At 70.0% G+C, this 13,789-nt stretch overlaps 1 protein-coding gene across 17 annotated transcripts in view; it reads left to right on the forward strand.

The window, feature by feature from the left end:
* Window positions 1–12,904, forward strand: part of KIF1A (kinesin family member 1A) — a 66,488-nt gene extending 53,584 nt beyond the window's left edge. For 7 of the 17 annotated variants that reach the window (XM_051839311.3, XM_070071460.2, XM_051839317.3 and 4 more), the window contains 12 exons: window positions 422–448; window positions 5,521–5,635; window positions 6,642–6,775; window positions 6,896–6,957; window positions 7,227–7,372; window positions 8,096–8,278; window positions 8,531–8,608; window positions 8,951–9,075; window positions 9,520–9,672; window positions 9,787–9,979; window positions 10,475–10,593; window positions 10,878–12,904. In XM_051839311.3, coding sequence (XP_051695271.1) covers window positions 422–448; window positions 5,521–5,635; window positions 6,642–6,775; window positions 6,896–6,957; window positions 7,227–7,372; window positions 8,096–8,278; window positions 8,531–8,608; window positions 8,951–9,075; window positions 9,520–9,672; window positions 9,787–9,979; window positions 10,475–10,593; window positions 10,878–10,920 — 1,378 coding nt within the window. In that variant the 3' untranslated portion in view covers window positions 10,921–12,904. Of the gene's footprint in view, window positions 1–421; window positions 449–4,454; window positions 4,479–5,520; window positions 5,636–6,641; window positions 6,776–6,895; window positions 6,958–7,226; window positions 7,373–8,095; window positions 8,279–8,530; window positions 8,609–8,950; window positions 9,076–9,519; window positions 9,673–9,786; window positions 9,980–10,474; window positions 10,594–10,877 lie in introns of all 17 variants that reach the window. The other 10 variants (XM_051839313.3, XM_051839316.3, XM_051839318.3 and 7 more) reach the window with 2 other exon arrangements.
* Window positions 12,905–13,789: the final 885 nt, after the last annotated feature.

Raw genomic sequence — 13,789 nt, forward strand, 5'->3', positions numbered from 1 at the left:
GAACCGGCATTGCTCCCCCACCCCGCACTGCCCCCGCTGCCCCGCGGCCTCTCCCTCTCCCAGGCCCTGCTGCCCGGCTCCAAGGGTCGGTGTTTGCCCCGCGCCACTCCGCACTGCCCCCGCTGCCCCACGGCCTCTCCCTCTCCCAGACCCCGCTGCCCGGCTCCAAGGGTCGGTGTTTGCCCCGCGCCACTCCGCCCTGCCTCCGCTGCCCCGCGGCCTCTCCCTCTCCCAGACCCCGCTGCCCGGCTCCAAGGGTCGGTGTTGGCCCCCCCGCCGCTCCGCACTGCCCCCGCTGCCCCGCGGCCTCTCCCTCTCCCTCTCCCTCTCCCTCTCCCTCTCCCTCTCCCTCTCCCTCTCCCAGGCCCTGCTGCCCGCTGCCCGGCTCCAACTCTAACGTGTGCTCGTTTGTGTCTTGCAGGCAGTTTCTTGATTGGGACCTCCCTAGGTATCTCGTGTGCCCTCAGCTTCATCTCAGCCTCCCCCCAGCTGCCCCGCCCCGCCCCGCCCTGGAAAGTTCTGCAGCTTGTGGGCTCCCCGGTCCCGCTCCCCTCCCCGTCTCCTCTATTTTTATTTCCCAAGCTGCTCTTGGGGTCCTTTTTCCTTCTTTGCTCCCCCCACCATCCTGGCTGTCTCCTCTGCCCCCACTCTTGGCTGCTGTGTAGCCTCCCGGCCCCCTAGACGCTGGCTGCCCCCACCCCGCTTCTCCCGCCAGCGCCTCGCCCACCTCGGCTGCCCTGGGCGCAGGCGTCTCCCGCATGCAGGCCGCTGCCAGGCTGCCCTGGGCTGTCCCAGCTCCTCCCACCAGCTCTCCCCTCCCCTGCAGGCCCCGTGGCGGGCAGAGCCAAGAGCACAGGGACGGGGGGCAGGGGGGGACAGGCAGGACGTGGAGCGGGCACTCCCCTCCCGCAGGCACGCGCCTGGGTGGAGCCCAGCCCTGCCCCTCCAGCCACGGCCTCCCTTTGGGAAGTGGCCAGTGAGTCCCTGGACCCCAGGTTTAAACCCACGGCGGGCGCTGGGTCTGAGCAGGAGAGACTGTCCCACTTTCTCGAGTGGGATGGGGTCAGTGAGGCTGGGGGCTGCACTTGGCCCACTGAGAGCTCCCGGGCCGTCACGCCAGGCCCGGGAGGGTGGCGGCCAGTGCTTCGTGGCGGTCAGGCTGGGGGCCAATTCTGAACTGGTGAGAACCTTCCGGCACCAAGGTCAGCCTACAGCTGCGTGACCGGGAGGCGCGAGGTGCGGGCCCCTCCTCGGCAGGTGGGCCCGGGGGCCACGCTCGCGTCACGTGTTGGCTGTGGTGACCGGGACGGGCAGCTGTGGCCGAGGGGCCCCACGGGGCAGGCGGCAGCCCATCTGTGAAGATGCACAGGTGGTGGCCCCAAGCTGCTGCTGGCCAGCAACTGTGCGGCCCTCCCTGTGGACTGTGGCCCGCGAGCAGGGGCCAGCTTTGCTGGTGCCCACACCCAAGGAGGGGGCACAGGGACTTCCCTGCCTGCGCAGTCGGCGGGCGGGCTCCCTCGAGGAGGCAGGGTGACGGCCGGCGCGCGGCTGCGCCAGTGCCTGGAGGTTTCCATGGGCCTGCGGTGACCTGTGGAGTTGGCTGCACGGCTCATGCCCCGGAGGGCACCTGGTTTGGGGGCCGTATTCCGGGCGTGTGGAAGCTTCCATGCGTATTGGCAAGCTCTCACGTGGGAGTGGCCCGTGTCTCGTTCAAGGTTGTTTGCCCAGCGTTCGGGTTCTGTAGCTTTGTGTGCTTGAGGGGGACCCTCGGGCTGCCCCAGGCACCCCCAGGAAGGTTCTAGGTACAGCCAGTAAACCAGGGGCAGAGGGGCAAGCTCGGCACTGCCTGGTTGGCAGCGGCCCTGGGCTTGTGCCACAGGCAGAGGCCTTGGAGACCAGGGCCTGGGCGGGAGCAGAGGACGGCCCTCACAGCCCCGAGATCGGACGCCAGTGGGCAGGGACCCACCCGTGGGGGTGGTTCTGCAGACAAGCAGAGGGGGGACCCTGGGTCGTGCGGCTGGGCTGGCGGCAAGAACGTGGGCATTGTGTGTGTGGGGGGGCAGACCCATGGGGACTTGCCTCCCCCCACCCCAGGGTGTGACAGTAGCGGGTCCTGGCCCCGAATGCCATGGGGTCAGACGAGGTGGCACCCGAGGGCTCTAGGCACAGGGCCTGGCAGCCCACTCAGCACCACTCACGAGCAGTGCGGCTTCTGCACCCGCAGTCAAGGTCCCAGGGGCTGTGCCGGGTCCTGCAGGGGTCCCTGCCCCACCCACAGCCGCATGGGACCGCCAGGGGAGGGGAGCCCACGGCCCCAGCCATGTTTGTGAAGCGCTCTTGTGTCTTAGCTGGGGTCCCAGAGGCTGCTGCCGGGCCAGGGGTCACCTGCCCCGAGCTGGCACGGCGCAGGTTCCTCCCTGAGGTGTTGGCCAGGAGGCCGAGGGGCGCTGAGGCCTGAGGACCCTCACCCACCCCACGTGTTTCCCCAAAGATCGCGTCTGTCCCTGGTGCTCCTCCAGCCTCCCCAGGAAGCGCTGGGGCAGGATCGTGTTGAGACCCCGTGCCTCGGTTTCCCCTTCCGGGCTGGGCCCCGACACTCGCTCACTCACTGAGGAGCTTGGAGCTGCCCGAGAGTGTGCTGGCCCCTCACCTCCACGGCAGAGGCTGACCAATCCTGGCCTTGGGGACACAGCAAGATGGGGCCAGGCTGGCCCTGCATGGGATCCAGGCCCACTGACGACTCCCACAGGCGGGGCCGTGTTGGGGGCACAGCGGAGCTGCAGGCCAGGAAGAGAGGGCTGGGCATGGCCCCGGGTGGGCTGCAGCCCCTGTCTGGCAGGGGGACAAGGACAGCTCTCCGGACACCTGCCATCCTAGTTCCTGGGCCTGGAGACCCCGCATGGTGCCTCTGCCTCCAGCCACCTCCCCACCTGTCGGCCTGGGTCTCCCCTCCTCTGCCTTGATCTGTGACTGTCCCCAGGCCGGGATCCGGGCTCCTGAGGGAGAGGGGCTCCGTCAGGCAGGAGGGGCCTTCGAGGAGCAGGAGGAGGCCTTGCTGACCGGTGCTCAGGCAGGCGGTGGGAGGCTCCCTGGTCGCCGTGGCTTGGCCGGTGCCTGCAGGTCCACTTTGGTCCCCAGAGATGCTGGGGCTCCCCTGTTCTCTGGTCCCTTCTGGCCCAAGGACTCCAGGCTGCGCGGCTGTGCCCAGGTGGCCTCTGTGCGCGTGAGCAGGGTCCCTGAGTTTGCGCTGCCGCACGCCCTGTGCTCAGAGCTGGGATGGCGCCGCTGCAGGTTCCTCCCCCTGCTGGGACCCCACCCCCCGGCTGGCAGAGGGGCTTCCCAGCGGCACCTGAGCTCGGTGCTCGGGTGTCAGACCCGGCCAGGCCTTCACCTCGGGGCACTGTCCTGCTCCGTGTTTGCCCACAATGGCCGGGACAGGAAGGGCCAGGATGGAGTCACTGGGCTGTCATCTGTCCCTGCCTGCTCCCAGCCCCTGCAGGGTGACCACGTGTCCCACCCCAGGTGCTCCCTGGGCAGGACGGGCCTTGTGCTGGCTCAGCCATGGCGTCTGCAGGGTGAGCCTGGGGTCCCCGTTCCACAGGTCCACCTGCCCTGGCCCTGCGGCCTTTGTGGGCGGAGCCCATGGCCTGCCTGTCTGGAATTGGGGTGTGGGAGGGGAAGAGTGTCGCAGGGCACACAACTTTTCAAGCGAGTGTTTGGAGTTCCCCGTGAGGGTCCTCACGTGTGGCAGCCATAAGCCCTGGGGGTCCCACAGCTGGGCTCCTGCCGAGGGCAGCCTCTGTCCCAAGATTGGCTGCTCGGCCCTACGTGGCTGAGCCGACCAGTCGGGGCCAGGATGTGGGCCCGGACACCCTGGTCTTGGGGCCACGCCTCTCCACTGCAGGACTCCGGCCAGCAGGGCGGGAGCCGGGCCCTTGGGCCCCCTCCCTGGCTGCTGGGAAGGCTGCTGGCACAGGCCTGGGGTCAGTGTCCTGAGGAGCAGGCTGGGGCTCGCTGGCCGATCCAGGGGCTGGGGGCTGGGGGCCGGGCGGGGTGCACGGTGTCCATGCGTGGGGAGCACTGGGGTGGGGGAACAGGGCCAGCAGGGCGCTTCAGGACGGTGCAGTAAGGTGGACAGAGGGGGCCCAGCGGGGCAGGAAAGACCTGGGAGGATGGGATGACGGCGGTGGCGCCATGGGCCGCTCTCGTGTCCCTCGCCCACCAGCACGTCGCACCTGCAGGGCGTCTGTGTGAGGTAGGGGCCGCACCGCCAGTCACACAGCAAGCAGGTGACGCCCCAGGCATTTGTGCCCCGCCCCCGTCCCCTGGGAGCAGACCTGGGAAGGCGTGGCTGGGGAGGCGGGGCCGGCACGCACTCAGCGCCCGGGCGGCTGGTTCTGACGTCTCCGTTTCTTCTGTGTGTGCGTGTGTCCTGCCCACCGCCTCACCCCTAGCTTGTCGTTCGGAAGTGACACTAGGTACTGCCTCCCCTCCCCCGCCCCTGCTTGGTCTGTCCCCGCAGCCCGAGTGCCCCCCGCCCCACGTCTGCCTGCTCTCCGCCCTCTCCCGGTTGCCCAGGGTCCTCCTCGATGACGTGTGGCCGGCAGTGGTCCTGCCCCCTCCCTGTGCTCTGTCCCACGTCCCTGACCGTGCCGTGCGGGGGAGGGCACGGCGTGGCACCGCCTGAGCCCCAGCGCAGCCTGGCTCCCCGGGCACCGGGCCGTGTTGGGGCCGTGTTGTGCCCGGCTGTTGGTGTGGATGAGCTCAGCTGTCCCCTGAGGATGCTTGGCCGGAAATCGGGCGCGTGGCCTGGGTGGCCGAGCCGCGCGGCCTGAGGTCTCGGAGCTGCCGCTTTGTGGACTGGGCAGATGTCCCCAAGCAAGCCCGCAGCCTAAGGCCGGGGTTGGAAGGTGAAGCCAACACAGGACAGAGACCCTGGCCGGAGCAGGGCAGCCGCCACCCCCCACCCCAGCGAGCCGGCCCCACGGTCCGTGGGAAGTGCTGGCCTCCAGGGGCAGCCCTGGCTGCCTGGGGAGGGCTGTGGCCGCTGGCTCACGGGCTCCTTATGCATCTGGCTCAGGGTCAGAGGAGAGGCCGCTCCGGGGCCCGCGGCAGGGCAGTAGCCGTGCTGTGGCGGCCGCCCGGCTTCCACGCCAAGCATCCTCCCCTCCGTGCACCTGGGTGGCGGTGGCGGCCTTTGGTGGGCCGGGCAGGGAGTGGCCGTGGAGCCTCCTGACTCGGGCTGAGGCCAGGTGGGGCCCCCCCGTGCCTCGTCCTCCATCCTCCCCGCCCCTTGTGTGCCCCCTCCCCCATCCCTCCTTTTGGGGAGCCTTTGGGGCGTGGCCTGGGGCGGTGCGGGGCCCAGCTCAGCCCGGTCCCCCTGTCACCGCCACCCCGGCTCCCTGGCCATCCCTGCAGCCGCCCCCGTCGTCCGTCTGTCCGTCCACCCGTCTGCATGTCCCCTTCCCAGCTGCGAGCCGCCCACGACGCTGTCTTTCCCTCCCCTCTGCTTCCTCCCAGGACCTTCTACCAGTTCGAGGCCGCGTGGGACAGCTCCATGCACAACTCCCTGCTGCTGAACCGCGTCACCCCCTACCGCGAGAAGATCTACATGACGCTGTCCGCCTACATCGAGGCAAGAGGCCACGCCCAGTGCCAACCCCAGACCACGCCCAGTGCCAACCCAAGACCACACCCAATGCTCACCCCAGACCACGCCCAGTGCTCACCCCAGACCACACCCAGTGCTCACCCCAGACCACACCCAGTGCCAACCCCAGACCACGCCCAGTGCTCACCCCAGACCATGCCCAGTGCTCACCCCAGACCATGCCCAGTGCTCACCCCAGACCACGCCCAGTGCTCACCCCAGAGACCACGCCCAGTGCTGACCCCAGAGACCATGCCCAGTGCTCACTCCAGACCACGCCCAGTGCCAACCCCAGACCATGCCCAGTGCTCACCCCAGAGACCACGCCCAGTGCTCACCCCAGACCACGCCCAGTGCTCGCTGCACACTGTGCTGTCTGCAGTGGCAGCACTCACAGCTGACCCATTCCAGTATCCTTGGTGGATTCATCCTCGGGGGTTGCAAGGTGGCTGCTGTACCACCAGACATTGCATCTGTGTTCCAGGCAGTGCCAAACCAGAAGCACACACCCCCACCTCCCTGCTCTGGTGCCTCCAGTGTGGGGCTCAGCTGGACACAGGCCGTGGAAGCACAGGGAGTGGGGAGGGGAGCAGGTGCCTGCGGCTAGGCCTGTGGCAGGCGCCCCTCCCCGGAGACCAGATCCCCCAGGGACAGCCTGGGCCTGTGCCGCCTCACCGTTGACTGCTGAGGTCAGCCAAGACCTGGGGAGCTCCGCCTGGGGCCCGGGGCCCTCAGCCAGGGCCAGCAGCCGGCCTGGCACTCCGGGAAAACATGAGCCTGCCGGGGGCGTCCTCCATGCATTTTGCGGCTGAAGCTGGCACGGAGCGGGGTCCAGTCTGGTTCTCAGGGGGCCTGGGCCATGTGCCACACTGGAGGGAGACCCCGCAGCCCCCACCCAGGCAGCCACGCCTGGAGTCCCGGGGGAGGCCCCGGGCTCTGCAGGGCAGGGGGGCCCGCGGGCGCTCACCGAAGCCCCGCCCCGCCCCCGCAGATGGAGAACTGCACGCAGCCGGCGGTGATCACCAAGGACTTCTGCATGGTGTTCTACTCCCGCGACGCCAAGCTGCCCGCCTCGCGCTCCATCCGCAGCCTGTTCGGCAGCGGGAGCCTGCGGGCCTCCGAGAGGTGAGCCCGGGCCTGGGTGGGGGTGGGCACCCCGCCACCCCTCCCCTGTGCCAGGCCCCCGGCCCCGGCGTGCAGCGGGACTTGAGCCCCGCCGGTGTGTCCCCCCCTCTGTCCCTGCAGCAACCGTGTGACGGGCGTGTATGAGCTCAGCCTGTGCCGCGTGGCCGACGCGGGCAGCCCAGGTAGGTGTCCGCCCCGTGCCCTGGGCCGGGCTGCTCCTCCCCCACCCCGACTTGCCCTGGGGAGGGGGCGCCGTGCACAGAGGACCCCGGGGGGTGAGAGTCACAGCCAGGCCTGGCCCGCGGGACACAGGCTGTGTCGCTTCCTGCAGACAAGGCCAGCGAGGCCTTGCGGCCCCAGGCTGAGCTCGGGGCCTGGGGAAGCCGATTTTCAGAGGGGAGGGGGTTTCTGATGGCCGTGGGTGGGGCCGGCGCCTCCTTCCTCTGTCCAGGGATGCAGCGGCGGCGCCGGCGGGTGCTGGACACGTCTGTGGCCTACGTCCGTGGTGAGGAGAACCTGGCCGGCTGGAGGCCCCGGAGTGACAGCCTCATCTTGGACCATCAGTGGGAGCTGGAGAAGCTGAGCCTCCTGCAGGAGGTGAGGCCCTGGGGTCTGGGGGCTGCAGGAGGTGACCCTGCGGGGTCTGGGGGCCGCAGGAGGTGACCCTGCGGGGTCTGGGGGCTGTAGGAGGTGAGGCCCTGGGGTCTGGGGGCTGCAGGAGGTGACCCTGCGGGGTCTGGGGGCCGCAGGAGGTGACCCTGAGGAGTCTGGGGGCCGCAGGAGGCGACCCTGAGGAGTCTGGGGGCTGGGCCCTGGACAAGCAGCCACAGCCTCGTGACCATGTCCCCATGACCTGTCCACAGAGCGAAAGAGGCAGCCCAGAGCCCGGTGCCCAGCAGTGGGGGTGGGGGTGGGGCGTCGGAGGCTGCCCCAGGGTGGGGCCAGCGGCCCTCAAACTGCCCAGCAGGGGCTCCAGGGCACAGGACAAAGCAGCAGAGATCATTTCCCATTCCCGGGGGGCTGCGGGAGGCGGCGACAGGGACAGGAGCCTGGGAGGGGTGCGGGAGGCCAAGCCCAGGGGCCGAGGCGTGGACCTGGGCAGTGAAGCGGGGGGCCCGAGCCCACCTGGCCCTTTGCCTCGCTGGCAGCCCTGCAGAGCAGCACGGACACACACGTGCACCTGCCCACGTGGCGGCCGGGAGGGAGGCGCTGGGCGGGACCGCGGGTCTGTCCACTCCTCTCACTCCGAGCGCCGGGCTGCTGACCTTCCCGGGGGCCGGAGGCTCAGCAAGGCCCCCTCCCTCCGTGCCTCCTGCGCAGGTGGAGAAGACCAGACACTACCTGTTGCTGCGGGAGAAGCTGGAGACCGCCCAGCGGCCCGGCCCCGACGTGCTGTCCCCGGGCTCCAGCGAGGACTCGGGGTCCTGCGGCTCCTCGGGCGCCTCCTCCCCGCTCTCGCCCCTGGAGGCCCCCAGCGAGAGGCAGCGGGAGCTGGCAGTTAAGGCAGGTCACGGGCCCGCCCACTTTCCCCGGTGCTGCCGGCAGCCCAGCCTGGTCCGGCTGACTCCGGTCAGAGCCACCAGGAGCTGGGAGCCGCGGGGGTCCGTGCAGTCCCCGAGCCTGCCGGCCCAGCACCCCCGCCCGGCCTCCCACGGCCTCCCCGGGGGCGCCCTCTCGTGACTGCCGGTGCTGCCGGGGGTCTCAGCACCCCGATCCAGAGCAGCTTCCTGACCCCTGACCTGCTGTGCTCCGCAGTGCTTGCGCCTCCTCACGCACACGTTCAACAGAGAGTACACCCACAGCCACGTTTGCATCAGCGCCAGCGAGAGCAAGGTGGGCGCGCGCAGCTCCCCGGGAGGCCGTGGGGGGCGGGGCCTGAGCCGGGCGGGCCTCCCACGCTCTCCCGGCCCTCGCCTGTGCGGCCTGGCCCTCCTCCAGCCGCCTCCGTGCTGGCTCAGCCCCGCCCAGGTCCTGCGGAGCCAGGCGGGGGCTCCCACCTCTGCCCCGCCCAGCTGTGCCCACCCTTCCTGGGGGAGGTGAATCAGCCCCCTCCCAAGTGCCCTGGGAAGGACAGGCCAGGGTGCAGGGGCTAGGAGAGGGCGGACGGGCACGGCCTGGGGGGGGCCAGAGACCGCCCCCTCCCTGGCCCCTGCAAGAGGTCTCTGCCCTCCACAGCTCTCGGAGATGTCCGTCACCCTGCTGCGAGACCCATCCATGTCCCCCCTGGGGGCCGCCACGCTCACCCCCTCCTCCACCTGCCCCTCCCTGGTTGAAGGGCGGTACGGTGCTGCCGACCTGAGGTGAGAGAGCGCCTGGTTCCCGCAGAGGCTTCCGGAGCCTGGAGTCCACGGGGGACAGTGGCCATGCCCGGGGGCAAGAGGCCGGGTCTGAGGATGGCCACGTGGGTTCAGCGGGGCCTGGTGCCGTGGGGTCTGCGGCCCCTCCTACAGGTGCACCTGCGCCCCACCTCGACTCGGGCAGCCGACGGACAGCTTGTGCTGGGTCGGTCAGTGTCTAAACCCTCAGTGGAACAGAAAGATCGCAAGACAGACCTCAGAGGCTGCCAGGCCTGGGGCGCGGCCAGGCCCCCAGTCACTGCGATCCCAGCGTGGATCCCAGGACATGCACAGCCGCCCGGGCATGGCCAGGCAGATCCCGAAGGCTGCCCCCAGCACCCCCGGGGGGGCGCGGCCCAGACGCCAGGAGCCCCTGGCGGGAGGCAACAGCTTCCCTCCGCCCTCCAGGACCCCACAGCCCTGCTCCCGGCCAGCCAGCCCAGAGCCCGAGCCCGGACCAGAGGCCGACGCCAGGAAGCTCCCCTCGCCCGCCCGGGCCCCGGAGGCCGACAAGGAGCCGCAGCGCCTGCTGGTCCCTGACATCCAGGAGATCCGAGTCAGGTGTGTGGGGCCCCGGGAGAGTCAGGGGCAGGGAGGGCCCGGCTCCGGGGCTGCACGGGAGCAGCCCCGTGGCTGCCCAGGAGGGCCCGAGCCAGCAGTGTCCCCTCCCGGCAGCCCGATCGTCTCCAAGAAGGGGTACCTGCACTTCCTGGAGCCGCACACGGCCGGCTGGGCCAAGCGGTTCGTGGTGGTCCGGCGCCCCTACGCCTACATGTACAACAGCGACAAGGACGCCGTGGAGAGGTTCCTGCTGAACCTGGCCACCGCCCAGGTGGAGTACAGCGAGGACCAGCAGGCCATGCTCAAGGTGCGCCCGGCCGCCGCGGGGGCCCGACGGGCTTGGACGTTCTCCCGTGGGATGGCCCTGGGCCCTGCCCTCCTCCTGGGGACTCCTGAGGCCGGGCCGTGAGCCCTGCAGGCGTCCCGGCTCCTTCAGGCTGGCTGGGGAGAGCCGGCTGGGGGTGGCCAGGGCGTCCCTGCAGGGGGTGGAGCCCCTGTGGGGTGGACGTGGAACCCAGCCTGCCACCCGTGCCCCCACATGTTGGGCAGAGGCGTGGAGAAGGCGCCGGAGGGGGCCTGCTGGGCACGTTGTTGGGGGGCAGTCCTGGGGCAGGGGTGCTGACCACGGAGGCTTCTAGAAGGGCGTCAGGACCCTGTGCGGGGTGAGGGCGGCCGTGGTCCCTCGGTCCACGCAGGATCAGGCTCTGCTGTCTCCTTCCCACTTCCTCACCCCAAGGGCTCCCCTGCCGCCCCTCCCCCCACAGAGAGGCCCCTCCCCCGCTCACCAGGCCTCTCCCCACAGACGCCCAACACATTCGCCGTGTGCACCGAGCACCGTGGCATCCTGCTGCAGGCCAACAGCGACAAGGACATGCACGACTGGCTGTATGCCTTCAACCCCCTGCTGGCCGGGACCATCCGGTACGGCGGAAGGGGCAGGGGAGGGGAGGGGAGGGAGGACCATAGAGGAGGAGGAGGAGGGAGGAAGGAGGGGTGGGGGAGGGAGGACCATAGAGGAAGAGGAGGGAGAAGGAGGAGGGAGGAGGAGGAAGGAGGAGGAGGGAGGAGGAGGAGAAGGGGCCGAGGCTCCTCCCAGGCCCTCCCCCTGGGAGGGAAGGGGAGCGGCAGCAGAGTCAGGTGGCCTGGGGTGGGGGTGGGGTGAGGTGGGCAAAGCCCTGACGCCTCCCTCCCTGCTGACCCCGCAGGTCCAAGCTGTCCCGGAGGAGGTCTGCACAGATGAGGGTCTGAGTGGCGGCTGTCCCACGGCCATCAAGGCCGCTCCCCGCCCTCTCCCTGTCTGTCCTGTGGTCGCCGCCCGCCCCCTCCCCACCAGCAGGGCAGGGTAGGGCGGGGTCGCTGCGCTCTGGTATTTTTTTAAGCATAGACAGACATAATTAATCCACCTTAGTGACACCGAGTCCGCCCAGAAATCGAGTTCTATTTATAAGTATTTATTTCGGAGGCCCCATGTAGCCGTGTAAGAGCCTTGTGTCCCCATGCACCCCTCACCCCTCGGGGACGCACAGAGGCGGGCGGGGGCGGGCACTGGGCGGGACCAGGCCCCTGGTCGTCGGCACCCCCTGGGGCGTGTGGGGCTCCCAGCCACGCAGAAGAGGCAGAGCCCACCTGTCACCCGGCGCCCCATCACCTGGGCAACACCTGTGATGTCCCTCTGGGGCAAGGCCAGCAGGTCTCCCTGGGACGGGCTGGGAGGCAGGTGGCACGGGGCCCCAGGGGATGTGCTGGCTGGGGGCTGGAGGGAGAGGTTCAGGGTCCCCGGGTGGCCCGGTGGCCCTGCAGGAGTCCTGTGTTAGGGTTTAGAGCTGGGACAGGTCTGGAATCCAGGGTCCCTCCAGGGGTGCGGGGGCCTGGCCTCCCCAGATGCAAGGAGCAGCCTTGGCTGGCAGCCAGCAAGGGGGCCCTCCTCCTCCAGGGAGCCCCCTGCCTCTGCCCCAGGGCTATTTCCACACACCCAGGCCCCCGGGACCCCAGCTGAGGAGAAAGAGCAGAACCAAGCCACAGAACACCCTCCGTGCCACCGCCACCGAAGCCAGCCACCCTCAGGGCCTCGAGGGTCCACGCCAGGGCTGGGTGCTCCTGCCACCTAGCGTGGAAGAGCCAGAGGTTCTGAGACAGCCCCTCCCATCCAGGCTGTCCCCACGTGGCACTGATGTGGCCCGAGGTGTCCACAGCACTGAGGCTGTGTGGGTGCACCCACCTGCACCCGTCAGCCAGATGAGGCCAGGGTCCAGGTGGCTTCGAAGGGGGCTGAGCTTGTGTTGGGGGAGGGGAGAGGAGGTGGCGGCTGGGGCAGAGCGCCCCTGCCTCCTGGACTGAGTCCACTGGGTGGGGGGCGGGGTGTCTGGGTGCCCCAGGGAGTGGAGATGACTGAGCAGTGTGGATGAGCATAGGACGGCTGCCCAGCGGCGGGGAGGAGACGCGGGTGGAGCGAGCCGCTCCCAGCACAGCGGCTCCCAGGCATCAGAGACAGGGTGCAGGCCACCGTGGCCACTCAGGTCTGCCAGCCTGAGTCAGGCCCGGGGCCCAGCACGTGGGCGTCTGAGGCCAGCCAGCCTGCAGGCCACCCGCCGAGGGAGGGAGCCTGGGAGACTCCTCCACCACCCGTGCCCGCGGCCCTGGAGCACCTGGGAGGGGGAGCCAGAGTGCGAGTCCCCCAGCCCGGAGCTAACGGAACACCTGCCGTCCCCGCGCCCGCCCGGCCCACCGACCTCCATGCTGAGAGAGCTGAGGACTGGGCCGGGGCCGGCCTGGGGCCCCCTGAGGAGAGCGGGGCTGGCTGGGGCTGGGGTCCTCCTCGCACGACCAGGTGCAGCCTTGTTCGGGGTGGGCAGCCATCCCCCCTGGCGAGGCGAGAGGGTAGCACTGGGCTCCACGGGCCGAGTGGGCAACTCCAGGCCTCGCCCTAGAGTCGCCCAAAGCCGGCCAACCACACGCACACACCCAGGGGTCCTGTCGTCCTGGCCCCTGGCCCCCACAGCAGCCCCCAGGGACCCCCAGTGCAGCTGATGTCACAGGTGCCCGCCCTCCTGCTGGGCCTGTGTGTCCCCGAGCCCGTCCCGCCCGTCCCCCCTTGTACATACGTGGTTGCCGTGTGCACACCCAGACCGCACCCCATGCCGCGCCCCGAGTGTTAGCTATAGACCCCCGTTCTGTTCTGTGCACCTAAGACTCTGTCCAATGACGAAATAAACATGGCTCTCGTGCAGCACACGCTGTGGGTCTCCTTGTGCCTTCTGTGGGGCCCCGCCTGCCACCGGGGTGGACACCTGCCCACAAGGACGCCCAATCGTGGGGATGCCTGCCTGCGGGGGACACCCGTCCATGGCAGGGGACATCTGCCCATGGGACGCCTACCCACAAGGGCACCGACAGGGGATGCCTTCCCACTCCCTGGCCCTCTGGAACCTTCTGCCGTGGTCTCCACGGGTCCCAGGAGCGCGTGGGCTGAGCCAGGGCAGTCACAGCGTTCCCGAGCTCGGTGCATGTGGGTGTGGCCCTGAGCTTTGCCGATGCTGTTTCCCCCAGACTCACCCCTCGCTCTCCATCTGAGCATCACACGGTAATAAGGCCATCGGAGGGACTCGGAAAAGCCGTCTGGGCTCTGGGGGTGCAGCAGTGGAGCGAGCACTGGTTCTCTCTCCGTCCCTCTGCCACTTGGCCTTTTCACTCACTCACTCACTCCAGCACGCAGAGCGGCTGCACTGGGCACCAAGAGCTCCTTGCCGCAGCCGTGGGCACCACGCTCCGCCCAGGCACGTGCTGCCGCCTTCTCCAGCCTCCCAGGGCTGGTGCTGTCCCGTGGACAGGGACCCTGGCTCCCCAGAGAGAACCTGCAGTCCCAAGCACACACACCAGAGGGGGCAAGAGAGCAGGAGCCACTGGACAAGACACGGGGCAGGGGCAGGGACGGGGCGGGGGAAAGGGTGCCAGGGTCTCGGCAGGCTGACTGCCCCTGCCCTCCCCTGCCCGCCTCTGCTCACCCCTGCCCACCCCTGCCCACCCAGGCTCCCCGCGACTCCAGCTGGCTGGGCCAAGGAGCTGTGGGCCTGGGCTCTGCCTCTGCAGCCTGGGGCCAGCACTGGTGTCGTGGGCCATT

The sequence above is a fragment of the Oryctolagus cuniculus genome, chromosome 3 (genome assembly GCF_051225735.1).
Source record: "Oryctolagus cuniculus isolate XC-2025 breed Fujian yellow rabbit chromosome 3, ASM5122573v1, whole genome shotgun sequence".
In the NCBI taxonomy this organism is placed as follows: Eukaryota; Metazoa; Chordata; class Mammalia; order Lagomorpha; family Leporidae; genus Oryctolagus; species Oryctolagus cuniculus.